Here is a 22428-nt window from a genome sequence, read left to right as displayed (position 1 = left end):
GGTTGTCACGGTGGCTCTCGAAGGTGGCTGGGAAGGCAGCAGAGAAGATGGTCCCACGTGGAGCAGACCAGGGCCACAGGGGAGGGACACAGAGAGACTGGCCTGGCCCTTTGAGTTGGGAGTTAGACTCTTTGAAAGATTGGGTTTGGTGCTGCTGTTTGCATTACCTGTGATGCTTTTCTTTTCCTACTCATTTATATTTATAGTCTTTTTAAAAAGCTCCCACCTGGGCTCCGGAAAGCTAAAGGAAATTGTGTTTGGTTCCTGGAGAGACCGGCAAGGGGCCCCCAGGGTCATAGGTTTCTCTAGTCCCTGAGGGTCTTGTCCGGTTTCCTTGGGAAACCTGCTCCCAACTGTCCCCTGTTCCAAGTCCACAAACCCAGAGCCTGGGAGCAGAGCTGCAAGGCCTCTGCTTCCCAAACCACACCCCTCCTACCTTCATCTGGGCGGTCCTCCTCGGGAGGGGAAGGAGTGAGGTGGCCGAAGAGGACCTGGGACAAAAACACACACCTCTGAGTGCCGGTTGGGCAGCGGCTGGTGGGATGAAACCTGGGTCACGGCAGCTACACTGTCTGCGGGACCTCCTTAGAAAGTGGTGGGCACTAATGGTCACCTAAAATGCTCCTTCAGAAATGCAGTAAACGGTGCTTGATGCTTTACAAACAAATCAGAACCGGGTGACAGGAAAAATAAATGCCCAGCCATGACACCTTTTCACTCCAAATTTTACTTTTTTTCTTTGGAGACTCTTCTGCATTTAAAATGCCTCCAGGGCTTCGTAAACACTTGAGGGGCTTCTGGGGAGGTGAGGAGAAGCACTTTCCATTTTAGGGTACTCATCCCAGGAGAGCAGCTCTCTGGAATGCCAGTAGCAACTCCAAGCAGGGGACAATGGTCTCCAGGAGCATCTGGGAGGAAAGCGGCAGCAGACTTAGCTCTGTCCCTTCCTCCCACACCCTCTGCCCAAGCTGAACTTTCATATTTCTTTTTTCCTTCAAGGCCACCCCTGAGAAATGGACACTGGCTAGGAATTACTGGGGGCTGACCATGGCTGGTCTCGTGGGGACTGACCATGGCTGGTCCTTTGGGGGCTGACCATGGCTGGTCTCGTGGGGGCTGACCATGGCTGGTCCTGTGGGGGCTGACCATGGCTGATCTTGTGCACGTTAGAGTACATCGCACACTCACCTGTACATCACACATCATTACATTCCTACCACAAAGGACTTTTAGAGACTGGGGCACAGAGGGGATTAAGTAACCTGCGGCCCAGGGGGCTGATCACTCACCAGGGGTGGCAGGGGCGGGGGCGTCTTGCTTGGGGTGCTGGCCTTCGACGGGCTCCGTCGGCCCCTGCCCTTCTCCTTGACCTGCTTCTTGCTGCCCACCAGTCCCATCCTGTCGGGCAGCAGAGGGCATTTGATGGAGTGAGATCACGGATCCCAGATCCTCTGGACAGAGGAGCTCTCCCATCCCCTTCCAGGTGGCCAGTTAGAAAGACAGGATGGAAAAGAGGGCAGCAAAGACCTCAGAGTCAGAACGTGGTTAGGGAGGACAGGAGAGCAAAGCTGTGTCCATCTTTTCTCAGGGGCCCAGAGAGGAGAAGGGGCTATACCTGGAACTCAGAAATCACCTGGCCTGAGGCCAGAATCTTCCAGGGTGGGCCCCAGCCCTCTGGGGAGAGGAGCCTGGCCACCTGCCTGGTGGTCTGGGTTTAGTCTTCATTTGGCCACTGGCCCTGACACTTGGGAAAGTCGCATTTCCTCTACAAGCTCCTTTGTAAACAGGGGTTTTGTTAGAACATGTCTGAGGTTTGCTTCTACAGCTCAAATTCTCAGGTGAGATGCTATGCACAGAGCAACTCAGGAGAGTCTTTATTTATTTATATATATATTTATTTTATTTTGTTTTGTTTTGAGACAGAGTCTTACCATGTTGCCCTCAATAGAGTGCTGTGCTGTCACAGCTCACAGCAACCTCCAACTCTTGGGCTTAAGCGATTCTCTTGCCTCAGCCTCCCAAGTAGCTATTTTTTTTGTTGCCATTGTCATTGTTGTTTAGCCGGCCTGGGCTGAGTTCAAACCCACCACCCTTGGTGCATGTGGCCGGCACCATAACCGCCATGCTACGGTACCAAGCCTCAGGCGAGTCTTTAGAGGGAGCAAAATATGATCGAGTGTTTCCTTGGGTGAAGACTCTGAGGGTGTCAGAAGTGGAAAAGACCCTAGAGGCCACACTATTGCCACCAACAGTCCAGTGGCTACGGCTTAGGGAGGATTGAGGCGAAGGGTTAAAGACTCTGCTCACAGCCAAACAAGCAGCCGGTGCACGGCCAGCTCTCAAGTCCACCACACTCCAGCGCTCACATCTGGTCACTCCCAAGAGGTGGACATTCGTAGAGGAAGCACCTCAGTCCCTCCTCCTGCCTGAATGGTGAGTTCATAGTGAGGATTTCCTTTGGATTTATGCGACATATTTCATCAAGTCTAGGATGCACCTCTTTTCCCATCTCAACATCTCTGACACTGGAGGAGTCTTACACTTGACAGTGCTTTGGAGTATGATTAAGAGCAGCCTCTTTGCTCCTCTTAATGAAACCTAAGCTCTAGTCTTCCCTTCAGTGGCGTCTTAGCTCCAGTGTGCCCAGTACACAGCTCTCAGAGCTTCCAGACTCAAAAGGACGTTCCTCATATCAACTTTCCTCAAACCCACCTTGAAAAAACAAAGACTACAGTAATTTTGGATATAGCCAAAGTGACAAGCAGCCCTTCAGTTTTCAGAGATTTGGGGTTTCAGAAGTTTGGATAATAGATGATGGGCTTGTATTAGGAATGGCTCCTGAATTTTATCTGGTGTCTATTAGTATCTATCAATGTGATAACTTTCATTCTTCAATTTGTTGACAAAATGAATTATGTTGGTAAATGTTCTGCTATTTAAACATCCTGTGTTCCTGAAATAAAAACGATTTGGTTATAATGCATTAGTCTTTTTGACACGTGGAATGGATCCTAGTTACTAACATCTTGCTTAGAACGAGAACATATATTCCCAAGTGAGATCTGTCTATTAGTATTAAGGTCACGCTGGCTTCCTGACATATGTTGTAGAGCTGTCTTTTTCCTATGGTCCTGAGGAGTTTAATAAGATTGCAGTTGTCTGTTCTTTAAAGGATAGATGGAACTCAGCTCTTAAGACATCTGTTTCTGGGGTCTTTTAAAATAGTAGATCTCTAAACAAGTTTCCTTTTCATCTATGGGAATCATTTATTCTCATTTTTTCTTCTCCCTGTGCCCTTTTGATGACTTATATAATTCATAGGAGACTTTGAATTTCCTCAACGTTTTCCAATTTATTGCCATAAAGTTTTATGTAATATTGTCTTGCAACTATTTTAATCTGTTCTTTCTTGATTAGGACTTCTTCCTCATCCTTACTATAAATTAAATGTACTTTCAATTATAATTACAGGTTTTTTTGTTTGTTTGCGTCTTTTTTTCCTGAGACAGAGTCTCAAGCTGTTGCCCTGGGTAGAGTGCCATGGCGTCACAGCTCACAGCAACCTCCAACTCCTGGGCTTAAGCGATTCTCTTGCCTCAGCCTCCCAAGTAGCTGGGACTACAGGTGTCTGCCACAATGCCCAGCTATTTTTGGTTGCAGTTGTTTAGCAGGCCCAGGCCAGGCTCAAGCCTGCCAGCCTTGGTGCATGTGGCCAGCGCCCTCTCCACTGAGCTACGGGAGCCACCTATAATTACAGTTTTTAATTGAATAAAATTATCTGAAGTTTTAACCTAGCTTTGAAGTTAGGAAAAAGAATGATTAAACTCAAAATGGCATGAAATTGGGATTGGAACAGGAAATTATCAGCATAGTAGAATAATGTATATACAAACAGATTCTGGTATGTATGGGCGCTGCATACATGAAAAGGGTTGTGTTTCATAAATGGTTCTGGGAACATTACTACCCACCTAGAATAAAATACTGCTGAACCCCTACCTCACACCATATTAAACAAAATTCCAGATGTACTGATGAAAAATATAAAAAACAAAAAATATTTTTAGAAGAAATGTAGGGAAATTCTACATATAAGCTAGAGTTTGGTGACAGCTATTAACAAAGCTAGGGTATCCGCAAGGTAGAAGTGAAAAAAAGGCATACAAATTCATAAACATTAGAGGGAAGGTAATAGGTGGGGCCACACCTATGGTGCATCTTAGAATGGGTACAGGCGAAACTTACTAAATGCAGAATACAAATGTCTACCTACAATAACTAAGAAAATGCCATGAAGGCTACGTTGAACAGTTTGATGAGAATATTTCAGATTGTATATGAAACCAGCACATTGTACCCCTTGATTGCACTAATGCACACAGCTATGCATTATAAAATAAAATAAATTAAAAAAATCTGAAAAAAGTTGCAATAAACATTTGAACAGTCAAAAAAATTCATAAACATTAAAAGTATTATATGGTAAAAGAAAATATTCATGAAGTCCGTAGATAAGCAATATATTAGGGTGAAAATTTGCAAAGCTAAGGGAGATAAATGCCTTTTTATGATATATACAAAGCTCATAAAAATTAATAAGAAGTATAGGATAGAGTACAATCCGTTCAACAGAAAATGGATAAAGATCATAAATAGAAAGTTAATGCCACACAAATCCAAATACGTAAATAAGCATAAGGAAAATACCAGAGTTACTTACTAGTTGGAAAACATAAATTAAGATGATAAAATATCAGATTATATTAATATGATTGATAAAGATGAAAGAAATGATGATAACAATTATTGATGACAAAGCAAGGGAAGTTGTATTTTCATACATGTCAGGTAGTGAAGTATTTATCATAGTTATTGTTTTTTTCATTTATTCTTCCCTCCTCCTTTCCTCTGATGAAAACTCTCTGAGGGACTTTCATTCATTGTTGAATCCAAATTGCTAAAGCAGTGCCTGACCCAGAGTTCATGCTTAATAAATATTTATCAAGCCAACAAAATATGAAACATTGCTGAAAGAAAACAATCTTTTAAATTCTTTTAGAAAGCCCATCTTTTAACATTTATTAAAATAAAAAAAAAAAACACATCGTCACTCCCATTCTGGAGTGTCTCCGATTAATAAACCATCATTATACAGAGGTATACGAGATGTGGAAATGTTTATTGTAGCAGCAGTGATAGCAATTAAAACAAAACAAAAACAAAACCCCCAAAACAATGTAACTGCTCAGCAATCCGGGAATAGTTAAATAAATCTGCACTCTAAAATATGACGCGATTATTAAAATGATTCTGCTAGATATTTACCAGTAAGGCTAAGAGGAATATCTCTAACATGCGGTTACTTGGGGAAAGCAGGATGTGAAGCAGTGTGTGCGATAACCCCGTGTTTGGAAGTAGCAAAGAATGAGAAAAGACCCCCCAGGGAGCCATGTGCGTGTCTTTATACGTCACACGGAGAGAGGTCTGGGAGGATGAACACGGGGCAGCTGACGTTGGTTATTTCTGGGGGAAGGCCAAGATAGAAAACAGAGTAGAAGTCCCCAAAATAAAACAAGCAGATTTTAAAAACTGTGTGTGTGTCTGTGGCTGTGTGAGTGCTAATGCAAAGCAGTGCTCCAAAAAGGGATTTCCTATTGTTCATCTCGGACTTTATGTGACTTTTACTTTCTTTCTTGTCATTTTATATACTCCTTGAATTCTTGAACACTAAGCTTGTATTATTAGTGAAAAAATTAAAAAGAAGGTGAAAGATGTACCCAGCAAAAGAGGGGCACAGGGTCTGCCTAGGCCACCCTGACCTCTCCTGGCCTCCCTGGCTTGAAAAGGGCCAGTGGGCAGCAGCTCCTAGAACTTTCCCTGCACTTGGACTCATCCTTCCGCCTCCACCAAAGCAGCCAGCCTGTTGTCTTCTTCAGTCTAGTCAACCATGTGGCCACCAATTTTAAACTTCCTGGGCAAACAATGTCTACTTAAACAACATAATCGAACATTCAAACAACCAAACAGAAAGTAAAATTCCTAAAATTAAATGACTCACTACTTACACGTCTTCGTCCTTGGGCTCTTTAGCAGGGTGTGTGCAGATGACCTTCCATGGTGGTCATGAGTATTTAGGGTCCGTACGGATGCCTGTACCCACGTGTCTCTAACGGGAGACCTGAGTCACTCAGGAGGCGGCATTGTGACAACTAGGGCTGTCACGGGTGCTCCAGTGGCACCCGAACAGTTTCAGGTTGGGTGGAGCCAGGAAATGCAAAAGTCCGTGCAAAAGCAAAATGCTACACACGCTGGTGGCTTCGCCAAGTTGAGCAGTGGGGAGCGTGGGAGAAGGTGTGTGTGTGTGTGTGTGTGTGAGGACTTGTGCACAAGTGTGCGTGTGAGACAGCAAACGCGAATACACCCATGTGTGTGCATGCGTGCTAGTTTACGTGTGTGTACGTGCAGATGTGACAGAGCCCACACGTGTACTCTGTCTGTGCACGTAAGGGGAGCGGAAGGTGGTCAGGGGGAGTTGTTTGCTGATTTGAAGCAGATCAGACCCCTCTGCAGATTTTCACAGAAGTAGGGAGGTTGCCCAGACAAGATGCTTAAAGCCTAAACACAACCACAGACAGACAGGGGGTGTGGTGGAGGCAGAAATTAAAAATTAGAGGAACTAGAAACCCTTTATTTCTACTTGGCCCAGCATGTCGTGGTTGAAAAGCACTTGACAGATACAAAGTTTTGATATTCATGATAGGATTGATAGATTGGTTATAATCCCATTTTGTAGCTGAAGGAGAGGGGAGTGTCTGGCTAAAGTGGCATTGAAGGTGACAGAGCTGGGAGGTAGAGGGTGTGGCCCTCCTCCAATGCTGCCCCCAGCCTGCTGCCCAGCTTCCACCTGGGCTCCACCGCCTTTGGCCATGGCTCAGGTTCATGATCAGATCCCCTGTCCTCTCTCAGCAGCAGCTGCCGCCTGTCTCTGAAGCCCTCTCAGGCTGGGGGTCTGGGGGCTGTGTGCCCCTCTGCATTTGGGCAGAGTCTCGGACAGACTTCTCCCTCCTCCCAAGTCCAGTGGGGTAGTGGGTGCTTCAAGAAACCTGGGCTTTTACGAACTTGGGCAGATCATTCATCTTGCTGAGTCTCAGAGGAAGACATGAGATCATTTCTATTTTCAGACAAAAAGCCTTCTTGAAAAAGCATCCTTAAAGATGAAGCCGAAAAAAGTCAATTGACTTTCCTGTTTAGCGGGTGGGGGCAGCTCTGTTTGTGCAGAATGAAACCAAATTATAAAATTCTTGAATAGACCCTGCCTTGTTGGCAAATCTTTACAATCTATTTCCAGCTTTTTTCAGATGTGTTTTCCCACGAGTGTGGGCTTAATCCCAGTGACTGTTTGACTACTGGTGTGAAACAAAGGAAAACATACCCCAAATAGTAAAACAATTGTGCAAACACTACTACCCAGATGAAGACAGTCCTGCCACAGCTGAGCTGTTGGCAGGTGGGCAGCAGCCCAGGTGATGGTTGGAAGCGCTCATTTGCCAGCTACCGCACTCAACTCTAAACTCAACATATGGGAAGTGAATTAGGGTGTTGACACCAAAAGAGCAAATACGCAGGTTTTATAGAGGTCACGGACCAACAGCGTGTACAGAATTCACATGATCGGCAAGAGAAGCAAAGCAGATGTGAGTGAGGAGGGAACAAAGGAAAAGGAGCTGCTGAGTAAACACTAACTCGTGGATGGCCCGAGACTCAGGGCACGCTCTCCCTCTGAAGAGCTTCATGGTGCCCAAAGGTGGTCCCGGGACCCACTGGAATTTCCCATCTTCCCTTTTGGGGCTGAGAGCCTGGTATTTGGGCCCAGAGGCGCTGGCGAGAGTGGTAGACACCCAAAGGCTACAGTGGGACCAGAGACATGTGGAGCCGTGGCGGCCCCCACCAGCACTGGCAGCTCCAGAAATCCAAGTATTATCTCAGAGGCAGGGGCACGATGAGCGAAAAAAATCTCACGCACGAAGCCAACCCTGGAATGCGTGTGGTCTCATGCCGGAAAAACCAGTCTGACTCTAATTTATTTTCTTGGATAGCAGGTGCTATGGCAAGCTACGTGTTTCCTGGGGGCTGTGCGCTGAGCCAAGCACCCAGCACACAGGTCCTCTTGCAGGAATACTAGTTTTGCTATTTTGTACCTATTGGCCTTTGGTAAATGACTTACCATTTCTTTCTCTTAGTCTGGCATAATAATAATTTTTATATCTAGAGTTTTGTAAGGATTAGGTATTTCACCCTATCAGCATATCTTAGAACAGTGCCTAAATCACAGTAAGTGGCTAATAAATATTTCACTATTATTCCACATATACAGATAATAATAATAATAATAATTCCTTTAGTAACTGTGTGGGGGGTCATTAATTACCACCCCATTTCTGCAGGTGAGGCGGACAAAGACATCAAGCAACTCACCAAGGTCATGCATAGGGGATTTAAGGCAGCCAGTGTTAAACTCCTGAACCTATGATCTAGAAACCTGGCCGTATTATTAGCTGAACCTGGCCGTGTTATTAGCTGAAAGCTTTGCCTTTCTGACTTGAGCTGCCAGAGGCAGGTGGGTGGCATCCAGGTAGAACAGGTGAGCCTACGGGCAGAGCCAGGGCTCATCCTGGGTGTGTCACCCAGCTTCTCCTGGTAAGACCCTGCATGAGCACATTGGCCGTGCCCAGGTATTCCGCGTCCTTTCCCTGCACAGATCATGGTGCAGTCCCCATTTTATACATGTGAAAAGTACAGTGATTGAGTGATGGCCCCATGGCTCTGAATTAAGGAGGAGGCCAAAGGGCTTGAATTAAAGCCAATTCTTCATGTCTCACCTTCACTTCAATACTAATCCCACCACATCTGAACATGAACTAGTCCCGTTAGTAGTTCCTAGCACTCCGAATTCGTCTACTCATTCAGTTACGAACACTTAATCACGGTCAACCACAGACTGTGTCAGGTGGAGTGGAAGATACAGTTATAAAACAAGGAAGGAATTTGCTCTCATGGTAAGATTAAGAGGTAAGATGTGCACTCAAATTGCAATTCAAAGGAGGCAGACGTGTACACCCAAGAGAGCCCTGGGTAAAGTGTTTTGTGAGCTTAGCAAAAATAAATCACTTTCACCTGGAAGGGGAAAAGCAGCCAGGCCTGGGACTATGGCATCAGTGATACAACTTTTTATTTTATTTTATTTTATTTTTCAGTTTTTTTTGGCTGGGGCTGGGTTTGAACCCGCCACCTCCGGCATATGGGGCTGGCGCCCTACCCCTTTGAGCCACAGGCGCCGCCCCTGATGCAACTTTTTAGATTAAAACTATTTTTTATGGAACATTTCAAGAGTATAATGAAATCTTATATACTCATCGCCCAGATTCAATAATTATCTTTACAACTTTTTCTCAGTTGAAGTATTTTTAAAACAAATTATTTTGTTACAGCTAAATGAATGGAACTTTCAAATGAAATAAAACAAGTGACTTGAGGTCCCCATTCACCTTCCTATACTTTGCATGTGTCTCTAAAATATAGAGACATTTTCTCTCTCTTTTTTTTTTTTTTTGTTGCAGTCTGGCCAGGACTGGGTTTGAACCCGCCTCCCTTGGTATATGGGGCTGGCGCCCTACTCACTGAGCCACAGGCGCCGCCCCAGACATTTTCTCACATAACCACATAACCATGATGTCATTTTGTTATATCCAACAAAATTAGCAATAATTCCCTGATATCAACCATCCAGCCATCTAATCCAGTCCATGATCAAATTTCAACAATTGTTACAAGTATATTCAAATGTTAGGTAGTGTTTGAGAAAGAGATGTTTTCCCAAAGACTTGGAAATAGGAACCATGTTCAGAAAACAAAGTTTTTCCATTGGCTGTCTTGCATAGTGTGTGACAGAATTATTCATAGTTCATGCCTTGTGCAATACTTTTATATATGAGTAGAATATTTCTCCAGTGCCAGCATGGGGTCTGTTGAGAAATACTGCCCCATAGCCCCTGGCTGTAAGGGCCCCAGGCATGTGCAGCCCTCTAAGCAGGGAGCTAGCCCCTAGTGAGCAGGAGAACTCCATGTGGCTATTTCAACTTCATAAAGTGAAAATATTTCCACTGTGGAAATTCAGATCCCCCCTCCCTCCATACACACCCCTGGTAAAGTTGACAGACAAGATTTCCAGGTGGTAAAATGTTTGAGGGCCCTGAGCAAAACCTCAGGAAGGAAGATGTATTCTTATGAAGCCTTATTAAGTAAAAGACTAAAGACTTCTCAAGTAAAAGACTTATTAAGTAAAATCAAATGTTCACCTACATCTGATTCTGCTGACATAGAGAAGCTTAACACTCATTAGGCAATTCTGCAGACAGATAAACTTCCTTTATGTAAATAAAATTTGTTTTGGGGGAGACACCATGTAAATTTATGTTTTAAAAACACCTTCGCAGGAGCGATCATTAAAATATATTAGTGAAAAACTAAAATGTCAATACAATACAGTTCCTATTGTGTTTTGCACTGATGGGGCCATAGGCCTTGATCTACTTTTTTGTTGATAATTTTTTGCATTGCTTTCATTTTTTTAAATTAAATTAAAATTGAAATCATGGGTTCGATACTTCCTAATTGAGTCAGTCCTGAGTGTTTGGCATGATTGCTCTAAACCTCAGTTGGCATTATGACCCACTGGTGGGGGTTGAAGACTCCAGGTCCCAGCTCCAGCAGCCCTGATGAACAGGCCTGGGGTGGGCCTCCAGGGTCTGCATTTTTAGGAAATGCCCCAGATGATACTGGGGACATTACAGCTCATGGACCCTGGGTCATAAGGAAGGGATGACCTTTTATTTGGCTGTAAAAAGGATTGGAAGACAGTCCCTTAGATGCTGGGTGTTTCTGAGTCCCTCATAAATACTGCTTGTGGTTTTACTGCCAAGGATCCTCTTGTCTTAAGTGCAATTAATTATTTCTGTCCTCCATACAAATATTTTTTACAAATCAGTGTATTTCTGCATAGTTTTTTTGACGTGAGGGAAGTAACTTCCCTTCCTATAGCAACTTGCATCTCTGTGGTATTTTGCAGCCTGCAGGCATTTCCCACACTGTGTCTCAAGCTGAGCCACCCTGTGAGCTGCACAGAATTCTCCTCCTTGCAAAGCAAGGAGCCTGAAGACAGGGAAGAAGCCAGAACATGGAGCAGAGATTCGAGCCACATGCTTGACTGCAAAGTCTCGTTCCTTCCCGTAGAGGCTCATGGGGCATCTTATCCAGGTATGCATCTGGCCACAACTTAAATTTCTTTAAAAAGTCTTCACCCATCATTCTGTCGCCTCTCATTAAACACAATCCAGAGATGACACTTGTAAAAGGAAGGAAGGTGAGCAGGGAGAAGCACAGAGGGTGCAGGAGAACATCTGTACTGAAAATGCTGGTTCCATTTTGTTTTCAAACAGGAGGTTGGAAAATGTTAAAGACAGAAAAAGGGTTTATTTGGGGATTAATTGTAATTACTGAGTGGGTCTAGAAACACAGATGTCCAGCTGGAGAGACAGAAATTTAAAATTAATTTGTAAAACCCTTTGTTGTAGAATTTATGTATCATGTGAAAACATGCAACTAACAATGGCTAGCACAGTGCCCAGTACCCTCCCTGCCCAAGGAGAGGCACTACACTATTTGCTTTCTGTGTATTAAATCTACCCGGACAACAGACATACTCCTTCCCATTTTACATATGAGGTAATCGGTGAAGTTTAAGGACTCGTCCAAGAACATACAGTAAGTCACAGAACTGATCTTCAAAAACTGATTCTATCTACACGTAACTTAACAGTGTCCCATCACAAACTCTAACACTCTTTAAAGAAACACAATAATACGCAGCACTCACTGTAAAATGCACCCATCAACAGGAACATAAGTAGAAATTAAACACAGCATGTACTTATCTATAGTAGAGTAGAATCTTAAAACAGCAATTACAAATTATGTAACTTGGCTCAAGTATATAAAATGAATTATAAAACCCTTTGTTGTAGAATTATAAAACAATTTTAAAATGAGGAGAAAGAGGAAATGAAGGCATAAGGAAAATTAGATGGATCTTCTAGAGATGAAAAATACAGTATCTGAAATCAAGAAATAAGACACAAAAGCTCTAGATGAGATTAATAGCTCACAAGACGCAGCAGAGCAAAGGTCAGTGAGCTTGTAAACAGAGCAACAGAAACTACTCAAACTGAAGAGAGAGAAACAAAACTAAGCAAAAGGAAAAGAACGTCCGTGACCTGTGGGAAATTAGCAGGTGGTCAAAAGATAAGCAATAGGATGACCAGAAAGACCAGGAAAAAGAAAAATTCTGAAGAAATGAAAGATGGAAATTCCAAATTTGATGAAACTGTAAAGATTGACGAAGGTCAACCAACCCCAAGTATGAAGAAAACCATACCAAGTTATAACATCATCAAATTGCTAAACACCAATGATAATTTTTTTAAAAATGAAAAAAAAATTTTTTTAAAGATACATTCTATTTGTAGGAGAAAATACAAGAGAAAAATCTTTGTGATTTTGGTTTAGGCAAAAAAAAAAAATCCTTTAGAATATAAGAGCATAAACTATCAAGGAAATTTCGATAAAGTAAAATTTTCCAAAAGTTAAAAACTGCTGCACTTTAAAAGCACCATTAAGAAAATAAATAGGGGCTCGGTACCCCTAGCACAGTGGTTACGGCACTGGCCACATACACCCAGGCTGGCGGGTTCGAATGCAGCCCAGGCCAGATAAACAACAATAACAATTGCAACAACAAAAATAGATGGGCGTTGTGGCAGGTGCCTATAGTCCCAGCTACTTGGGAGGTTGAGGTAAGAGAGTCACTTAAGCCCAAGAGTTTGAGATTGCTGTGAACTGTTGACTCTACAGCACTCTACTGAGGGTGATGTAGTGAGACTCTGTCTCAAAAAAATAAAATAAATAGGAAAGCCACAGACTGGGAGGAAGTATTTGAAAACACTATATCTGATATGAGAACAGTCGTGCACATGTAACTTTTACAATTCAATATAAATGCCAAGAATTCAATTTAATAGTCGAACAAAGAAGACAGATGAGTTGCAAACAAGCACATGAAAAAATGTTCAGTATCACCAATTATTAGGGAAATGGCAACTAAAACCACAATGAGATACCACTGCATACCCAATAGAATGCTAAAATTAAAACACTTATCATAGTTTATGTTGGCAAGGATGCGAAGAATGCAGAACGCTCATACAGTGTTGATGAGAAAGTGGAACGAAACAGCACCTTTGGAAAACAGCTTGGAAACGTCCGCCTCCATTTGGATACCTGGGTTTCCTTCTCTTATCTGAGTGCTCTGGCTAGGACTTCCAGCCCTATGTTGAATAGAAGTGGTGACGGTGGGCAGCCTTGTCTAGTTCCAGATCTGCAGGGAGAATGCTTTCAAGTTTTCCCTATTCAGCATGATACGGGTTGAATGACTTGACTATGGGTTTACCATATATGGCTTTTCTAATTTTGAGGTATGTTCCATCTGTACCTATTTGGTTAAGAGTTCTTACCACGAAAGGGTACTGAATCTTGTCAAATTCCATTTCTGTCTTTATTTGTGATGATCGTATGGTCTTTGTTTTTGCTTCTGTTTATGTGTTGGCCTATATAGGTGTAGGACATTTATAGGTTGGCATATGTTAAACCATTCTCGCATCTCTGGAATAAAGCCCACTTAAAATTGGTGGACTACCCTATGACCCGGAGATCTCATTTCTAGCTATTTAGGAAACAAAAATGAACACATTTTGCCACAGGAAAACTTGACATATATGTTCTTAGCAGCATTGGGTGTGTAACAAGAGTGGGGAAAAGAAGACTGAAACAAGGAAATAGGTCCCAGCTGGAAACAACTGAAATGTTGGTAAACTGATAAATGGTTTAAAAAATTCTGCGCTTGTAAGAGATTACTGAAACCTGCAACAACATGGATGATCTCCAGAGCCTTGTGCTGAGAGAAAGAAGCTAATCACACGCTGTATGATTCCATCCGTATAAAATTCTAGATAAGACAAGGCTGTGCTAACAGAAAGCAGATCAGTGGTTGCCAGAGGGTGGAGGTTGTGTAAGAGGTAGGACCGGAAGAGGCTAAACGAAACTTATTGGGGTGATGGAAATACTTTACAACTTGATTTTGGTGGAGATTACACAAGTCTACAGAGTTGTAAAAGCTCATCATGGCAACTCAAATCAATGAATTTTATGGGATGTAATTTACACCTCCGTAAAAGAGCATTTGCACGCTACTAAAAGGGTTGAGCTTTGCGTATGTTTTGGTGTGTTGAGTTTTGTAACCTGGTAGAAAAAACTTATTCCCATCTAGACATCCTACACGGAGCTTTAAAGTCGAGGAAGGCTCCTTTGCACCCATGCATGTATGGGGAAAATAGATTACACTAGGACACACTCTAGATACATTGAAAGAATTTACTGCAGATAATAGATAAGATATAGAAATAGTAGCAGCTGAGTATGACCCCAAACAAATAAAGGAAGAGAAAAGAGGCTTCATTAAGTCTTTTTTTTAAATTTCAAATTCATATGAAGGTACAAACGATGTAGCCTCAATGTAGATTACATTGTTTGTGTTCGTTAGGTAAAGTCCCTTTTGTAGCTGTGCCCCTCGCCCAGGAGCTGTGCCACATACTCTTATATTATGCCTGTCAGATGAGAGCTCCATTAAGTCTTGTGATTTGGGAAATGTGCCCTCAGATGACAAATTTTCACAGCAGTATCACATGGTTTCTCCACGTTTCCAATTATTCTACTTGATTCTACAGAAGAAAACTTTCATAGTTACGTTATTACGTATGTATCATTCTGGCTTTTCAACTGAAAAAATTTGAGTATTAAGCTAGTGATGAAACACGGTAAAATTAACAGATGCCCAGAACAGAATATAAATTTTATAAATCTTAATATGTAAAAATAATCATGTAAGAAATAGTAGGATGTGAAATTGAAAATATTGTGTACATGGGGGGAAGGTGTCGATAGACACTGTGTAAAGTTAATAAATCAAGATACAAAGATTTAAATATGTCATTTAAAATCCTAAAGTCAGTCACTAGAAAGATAAAACATGAGTGATAAAAATTTAGGGGATGGAGCGGGAAGGGTACAGCTAAGAGGTAGGGAAGAAGGGGCAAGAGCCCTTTGCATCTTTCCGTATAATCAGTCCAAAGAGACCAGCATTATTATCTGCTATTTCATAGCAAATGCCATGAAAAGGAAATTTAAAGACAAAAGCTGTTGCCTGTGTTTGCCTCTGGGGAGGGAGTATCAGGTGTTGTGGGGTGGGAAGGCAGAATTTTTATTTTTCATTTATACCCTTTAGGGCTATTCAAATTCCAAAAATGGCAAAGAAAGGTGTCTGCAGTTTATTATTGTTAAGTGCAAGGGTAAATTGCAGAATGTTTTGTGTAATATGGCTGCATAAAAGAAAAAGACAAGGTGGGAGGATTCCATAAATACATGTATTTGCAAGAGAAAATGCCCAGACACCTTTGGTGTAAATCAAACTGCTAATAGTGGGGGATTGGAGGATTTTCTATAGCTCCACATGATTTGATTAAACACAAAGTCAATAAGCTTGCAGTGCCCAAATACCTTTTTCAAAGGTGAAGTTAAAAACAGTAAAGCAGACAATTACTTAGACAAATATATCAGTGTGTGCCCCTGCACAAAATTAGAAAAGGCTGAAGAACAAAGTAAAAGACGTGACAGATACGTCCTTTCCTTATTTGGTCCATGATTGGGTTGGGGTGGGGGGAACCTCCTCTTAAGAACTACATTAAATATACTTTTCCTTTTATACACATAATTTGCTGTTGGTATGGGAAATTCAGAATATAGAGAGGAAGGTAAAAATTACCTACAACACCATCGCTCATAGATAACCACTGTTAACATTTGGATACGTAATTTTCCATGGGCATTATTTTAAAAAAGCAAACATGGGATCATTATCTACATCCTGTTTTGTGACCTGCTTTTAAGAGAGCGTATCACAGCCATCTTTTCCTGCTGTCGCCCGTTTTGTCTGCCGCAAACTGTGCAACCCCACTGTCAAGTTACACGGCTGCATTCTTATCCCCCCACCTTTGTTGTTACACGCCCAAGTTGTCTCCAATTTTTTAAATATCATAAACCTGCCGTAAAACCCGTCTTTGCTCACGCACTTCGTCCTGGCTCAGGTGGTCTGTTAATTTCTGTTGTGGTTAAAATCCTACAGGCGGACTTGCTAAGCCAAAGGGCATACACAACCTGCTTAAGGAGGCACCCCGCACACAGGTTATCACTTTCATCTAATCAATTTGTTCCTCTTTGCCAATCTTTCCTTTATTGCTCACACTTGGGAACGTCTTGCCCCCCCTCCAAGATGATAGACATATAGGGTGGAGCCCGTGGCTCAGGGCTGGCCCCATATATGCCAAGGCTAGTAGTTTCAAACACAGCCCCGGCCAAACTGCAACAAAAAAACCAGCCAGGCGTTGTGGCGGGCGCCTGTAGTCCCAGCTACTCGGGTGGCTGAAGCAAGAGAATCACCTAAGAGCTGGAGGTTGCTGTGAGCTGTGGTGCTACAGCACTCTAGCAAGGGTGACATTCTTTTTTTTTTTGAGACAGAGCCTCAAGCTGTCACCCTCAGTAGAGTGCTATGGTGTCACAGCTCACAGCAACCTCCAACTCCTGGGCTTAAGCGATTCTCTTGCCTCAGCCTCCCAAGTAGCTGAGACTACAGGCACCTGCCACAATGCCCGGTTAACTAGTGACGGTGACAAAGTGAGACTCTGCCTCTATAAAAAAAAAAAGAGAGAGAGATAGACGTATACAATTATTATTATTTTTTTTTTGTAAAGACAGAGTCTCACTGTACCGCCCTCGGGTAGAGTGCCTTGGCGTCACACAGCTCACAGCAACCTCTAACTCTTGGGCTTACGCGATTCTCTTGCCTCAGCCTCCAGAGCAGCTGGGACTACAGGCGCCCGCCACAACGCCCGGCTATTTTTTTGGTTGCAGTTTGGCAGGGGCTGGGTCCGAACACGCCACCCTTGGCATATGGGGCTGGCGCCCTACTCACTGAGCCACAGGTGCCGCCCCGTATACAGTTATTTTAAGTTGTTTTCAGTATTAGCTATCAATATTTTAAATGCATAAAAAGCACAGAAGTTAAAGTTACAGCACTAATATGAAACAGACATTAATACTTTGTTGTACTTACCCCCCCCCCTTTTTATCTTACAAAGATACAACTAAAGTGTGGTCATTATTTTCTTCTCTCTTTCAAGACATTAGCGGGTGCTACTACCTCGTATGATTTTGTACCTTTATGACCTGTATAAGCGTCATAAATGGTATGTACCATTACTTTGTATGTTTTTGACTTTTACCAACAATGGCTTCATAATGTATAGAATCTTTTTGAAACTTGCTTTTTTGGGCAAAAAATCGAGATCTGTTTATTGTGATATGTAGATCCCTAGTTAAATAATTTTTCTTGCTTTCTCCTATTCTAAATAAATAAACCTCATTTTATTTGTCCATTTTCTACAAAGAAGACTTTTTCACAGTGATGAACAGAAGTGCGATTTCTCATCCATGTCCCTGTGCACATAGGGAGGAGTTTTTCTAAACACTACGGGGAATTCAAGTGTTTAATTTACTCTGTGAACTCACGGGCAGCAGGTGTGTGTCTTTAGCATCCCTGTGGGCCCCCAAAATCATCCAAATGATCCAAAACAATCAAACCAACTTCTCCTCCCATCTGTGATAACCTGCGAGTTCTCACGTTTCCCATTTCTAGCCAAACCTGGTATTATCAGACATTTTTATTAAGGGTGTGGGTGATAAATGGAAGCTTTTAATTCTGATTTGTTTCACTTTGATCACTTTTGAGATAGACGCTCATGGGTCAGATGCATTTTTTCTCTATGCATGGCCTAGTCATCTCCTTTGAATATTTAGGGAAATGTAGTTTTTAAAAACAAAAAGTAATTTCCAAGACCAATTAAACATATTATTTACCTAGAAATATATCTGACGAAATAGGTGCACATTTGTATGGAGCAATAAATTATACTAAAAGGTATTTTAAAAGTGCTTAAACAAAAGGAGAAGTACGAATTGAACGAGTAGGAAAACTCATGTGATTGAGATGTACATTCCCTACAAATCACACCCCAATAAAATGGATTTTCAATCAGTATTCCTCATCATGTTTTGAGGCATTTCACAAAGTTTTATGGATGAGAAAAGGTTCAAAAATAGCAAAGACGGCGATGAAGAAAAGTAAATAAGATAGTGATGGGTCCCTTACTAAATAGCAACACTTACCAGGGATGAAGAATGGAGTTGAGGAGGGGACAGGACAGAGAGATGAGACAGAGGGACCCAGACAGGCCCTCACACACGTGGCGACATTGCACATGCCAGAGAGACACTATAGATCACCACAGATAGAATGAACCATTCAGTGCATGATGCTGGGAAAATTGGTTTCCATACGGAAAAATATAAAACTGTATGCTTACCTAACAACCATTCCCAATTATCAAGTACAAATTGATCAGAGATCGAAATGTCAAAGACAAAAATGAGAATATTTAGAAAAAAGTATAGGAAGATAGTTTTAGAATAAAGATAAATGTTTATTGAATTGTGTATCAAATATACCCTACAACAAAATTTTTTTTCTTTGGAGACAGAGTCTCACTATGTTGCCCTTGGTAGAGTGCTGTGGTGTCACAGCTCATAGCAACTTCAAACCTTGGGCTTAAGCAATTCTCCTGTCTCAGCCTCCCAAGTAGCTAGGACTACAAGTGCCTGCCATAATGCCCGGCTATTTTTTTTTTGTTGTAGTTGTCATTGTTATTTAAGCAGGGCCAGGTTTGAACCGATCAGCCCCTGTGCATGTGGCCAGCGCCCTAACCGCTGAGCTACGGGCACCAAGCCTTCAATAAAAAATTTTAAAGTAACATCTTTCTCGCCGACTTGCAATGCCTTCATTTATACATACTAAATTCCCACACAGTCGCGGTCCTGTTTCTGGACTCTGTTTTTGCATTGACGCTTAGTGATACAGTTTAATTTCTTCTTTTCAAGACTTTCTTCATTTCATTTCCTTCTCATTCATTTTTCCAGTATAACTTAAGACTAATTTTGACAAGTTAAAAATTCCTGCATTAATTTTATTGGTATTGAATTCAAATTCATATATAATGAGGAACTGGCATTGTTGATGTTATCATTGAAAAAAAGAAAGCTATGGACATTTGTGTATTTCAGCTCTTTAATGATTTCTAATAGTTTTTCAGTAACTTGTCTTAAATTTCCCTGGAGGGCAAAGATACCTTTCATGCCTTTTCTTTAAATATGTAGATCTTGTATTACTTTTTCTTGTTATATTACACTGGTCAGAATTCCTAAAACAACCTGAATGTGGTTGTGGGCTTGCAAAAGACATCTAAGAAATTTCTCTTTTCTCTAGGTTACAAGAAGGTTTTACAGGAATTGTGCTGAATTCTGTTGAATGTGTTTTAAAGTATGTATCGGGACAGCCAAAAATTATTTTTCTACTTTGACTTACTTATGTGATAAATTGCACTAATATTTTCTTTACTGTTGATTCTCTTTTTATTGTGGAATGAGCTCTATCAGTCACAATATATTCAATATCAAGTTTGACTCAAATTGCTTGCTTTTAGATATATTTTTACTTCTATACAGATAAGCCAAATTTATTTGTAGTTTATATACAACCACTTTCCTTGGCAAAACTCAAAACCTTTCATGAAAATAACATGTGGTCTTTATAGAAAAGATTTTAAATACAGGGAATTATAAAGGAAAAAATTTCCTATCACCCAAATACCCAGAGGCAAACTCTGAAAATTTGGTGTATTTTTTTCTTAGTCTTTTTTTGGATATGCACATTTTAAAATTATTTAAACTGAAATCAATATGGAATAGTTTTTCAAAGGGGGTGTTTGGAGTGAGACAGGCCTGGATTCAAATTCTGATGTTACAATTTATAAACTACGCCACATTCCTCAGCTTTCTTGATCTCTTTAAGTCTCAGGTTTCTAGCCAGTAAAATTGAGACAATAATAACTGCATTATGGGACTGTGCAGAGATTGAGGGAATATAAATAAAGTTCCCAGCATAGCGACTGGCCCAGAGGCTGCTAAACATTGACTATTATAATGCTGTACATAAACTTATATCTCTGTGATCACTTAAGCGTATGTCATAAACCTTTTATGTACCATTCTAACTTACAACACACACAATCTTAAAAGTTTCTGTATAACATATGTGCAGACCCATATGTTGTATCTATGTGTGTGTGTGCAGCTTCATCTGCCATTGGTGTATAAATCATTGCCCACATCTCGGACTTCACCCCTCCGTGTAAGTCCTCAGAAGGAAGATTACTTGCAAACTACTTTCCACAAAGGCCATGACCGTGTCAGCTCCTGGCAGCCCCACGTGATGACAGCCTGGTCTCCCAGCACCCAGGGGAGTCCCAAGAACAGTCTGATTCCTCCCCACGAGGAAACTCATGCTCCCTGCAAGGGCTTTAAGGCCAGACGCTGGCCAGGATGCGGGTACAGAGGGGACCAGCTCCTGCTCTGTGAAGCTCATGTTCTAGCTGACGCGGGGATTGGTAGGGAGGGGACAGTGGCCAGGACAAGCACACTCATGGCCAGTGAGTTCCAGGAGAGGCAGGTGCTGTGAAGAAACCAGATGATGACGGGACAGAATCACTGCACAGGTCCTGGGTGGTCAGATGGCAGAAGGCCCTCTCCCAGGGCCCAGATTAACGCTGGAGTCCGAGTGCCAAGGAGAGGCTTCGCAAAGGTCTAGAAGGGCAGAAGGCAGAGCCAGGGAGAGGACAGCATGGGCCTGCGCGGTCCAGGAGCAGGATGGAGCTGCGCGCGGGCAGGGCAGCACAGCCAGGGACGGCAAGAGGAGGGGAAGGCCTGAGTTGGATGGTTTTGGGCAGGGGCTGACTTACCTTTTAAAAAGATCTGTGCGGCGGCTGAGTGCAGGAGAGACCAGGTGCAAGCTGGGAGCGGGGACACCAGGTGTGGGGCACTGAAGGAGGCAAGGCGAGAGGCAGTTGTGGCAGGGCCCAGGGTGTTGGGGTGAGTGAATGGAGGTGATGAGACATGAGCCATCAACTCCCACGTCATGGTGACCTTCAGAGGTGGAGGGAAGAGACGCCTCCTACCCCTGCGAAGATTAGAATCTTCTGCTGCCCCGAACCCTGCTGAATCAGAACCCAGAGTCCAGCAGGCATTGCAGGTAAGTTCTCTAAAAACCTGAACACACTGAAAAACTCCCAAGAAAGTGAGCAGCCACCAGCGAAGTCCAAGCTCTGACAGGACCCACTGTCTAACGCGTCATCGAGCCAGTGTCTCACCTTGGCCGGAGGCGGAATTTAAGAGTCTGTTCTTTGTGGCTAAAGATCCCCGATGCCCCTGTGAAGCCAAAGCTTGCCCTGTGCAGGCCACACACCCGGGACCTGGGAGAACTGGGTTCTCTACCTATTTATCTGCCAGCTGTGCACCCGGCCCACTCTCCCCAGCCTCGGTTTCCTCTTGTGCAGGCTGAGCTCTGAGGTGCTGGCATATGTTGCAGAGCTAGCTCAGCTCAAATGAGAAGATGACGAGTGACAAAGTTTGCTCGAGGTCCCTCAGCCAGGAGCAGTCCTGCAGCCTCCCCTGGGTAGCTTAGGCTACCCCACCACCAGCCTAGGAGAGGGGAGTTTCAATCTCAGGCTCCCACTGGCAAAACAGGGAGAAACCCCAAAGGCTCTTGGTGAGCAGTGACCGAGGGCATCATAGTGACTGCTGGGCCTGGACAAAGGGACTAGCAAAGGAGCAGGGGAGGGAGGACCCCAGAGCAGGCTGAAGCCGTGCGTGCACTGACCCGGCCATGGGTGCTGGCCAGGAACAGGAGGGAGTGAAGGCAGGTGCTGGCATGTTACATTAGAAATGAGCTGCCATTTATGACAGCTTTCCAGCCTCCCCAAATACACAGAAAGTCAGAGGCAGGGCTAGGAATCTGCATTTTAATCTTTCCCCCTTTCTGATGTTTGATCAGGGCTGGAACTAAGTCCCCTCCTAACCCTGGGGTGGCCCTGCTGCTCAGGCACATTCTCCAGCAAACCTGCCAGGAGATGGGTGACTTTCCAGACGTCCTCTGCGTGTGACTAAGACACGAATGCCTCCCGCACAAAGAACCACCAGGCTTTCTCACGTTTCCCTGAGAAGCTATTTTCAGTTATGTTTTCCAGCTGAGCTGGAATA

The 22428-nt window shown here is 42.9% G+C and overlaps 1 protein-coding gene across 3 annotated transcripts in view; it reads right to left on the bottom strand.

Moving 5' to 3' along the window:
* BLK (BLK proto-oncogene, Src family tyrosine kinase) overlaps positions 1–22428 on the bottom strand; it is a 49216-nt gene that overhangs the window by 15905 nt on the left and 10883 nt on the right. Inside the window, exons 2-4 of one of the 3 annotated variants that reach the window (XM_053578770.1) lie at positions 21132–21211; positions 1290–1398; positions 437–491 (exon numbers count right to left, since the gene is read on the bottom strand). In XM_053578770.1, coding sequence (XP_053434745.1) covers positions 437–491; positions 1290–1397 — 163 coding nt within the window. In that variant the 5' untranslated portion in view covers position 1398; positions 21132–21211. Of the gene's footprint in view, positions 1–436; positions 492–1289; positions 1399–6065; positions 6167–21131; positions 21212–22428 lie in introns of those variants that run through there. The other 2 variants (XM_053578771.1, XM_053578769.1) reach the window with 2 other exon arrangements.

The sequence above is a fragment of the Nycticebus coucang genome, chromosome 24, assembly GCF_027406575.1.
Source record: "Nycticebus coucang isolate mNycCou1 chromosome 24, mNycCou1.pri, whole genome shotgun sequence".
Taxonomy (NCBI): Eukaryota; Metazoa; Chordata; class Mammalia; order Primates; family Lorisidae; genus Nycticebus; species Nycticebus coucang.
This window is presented reverse-complemented; position numbering and strand designations above follow the sequence as displayed.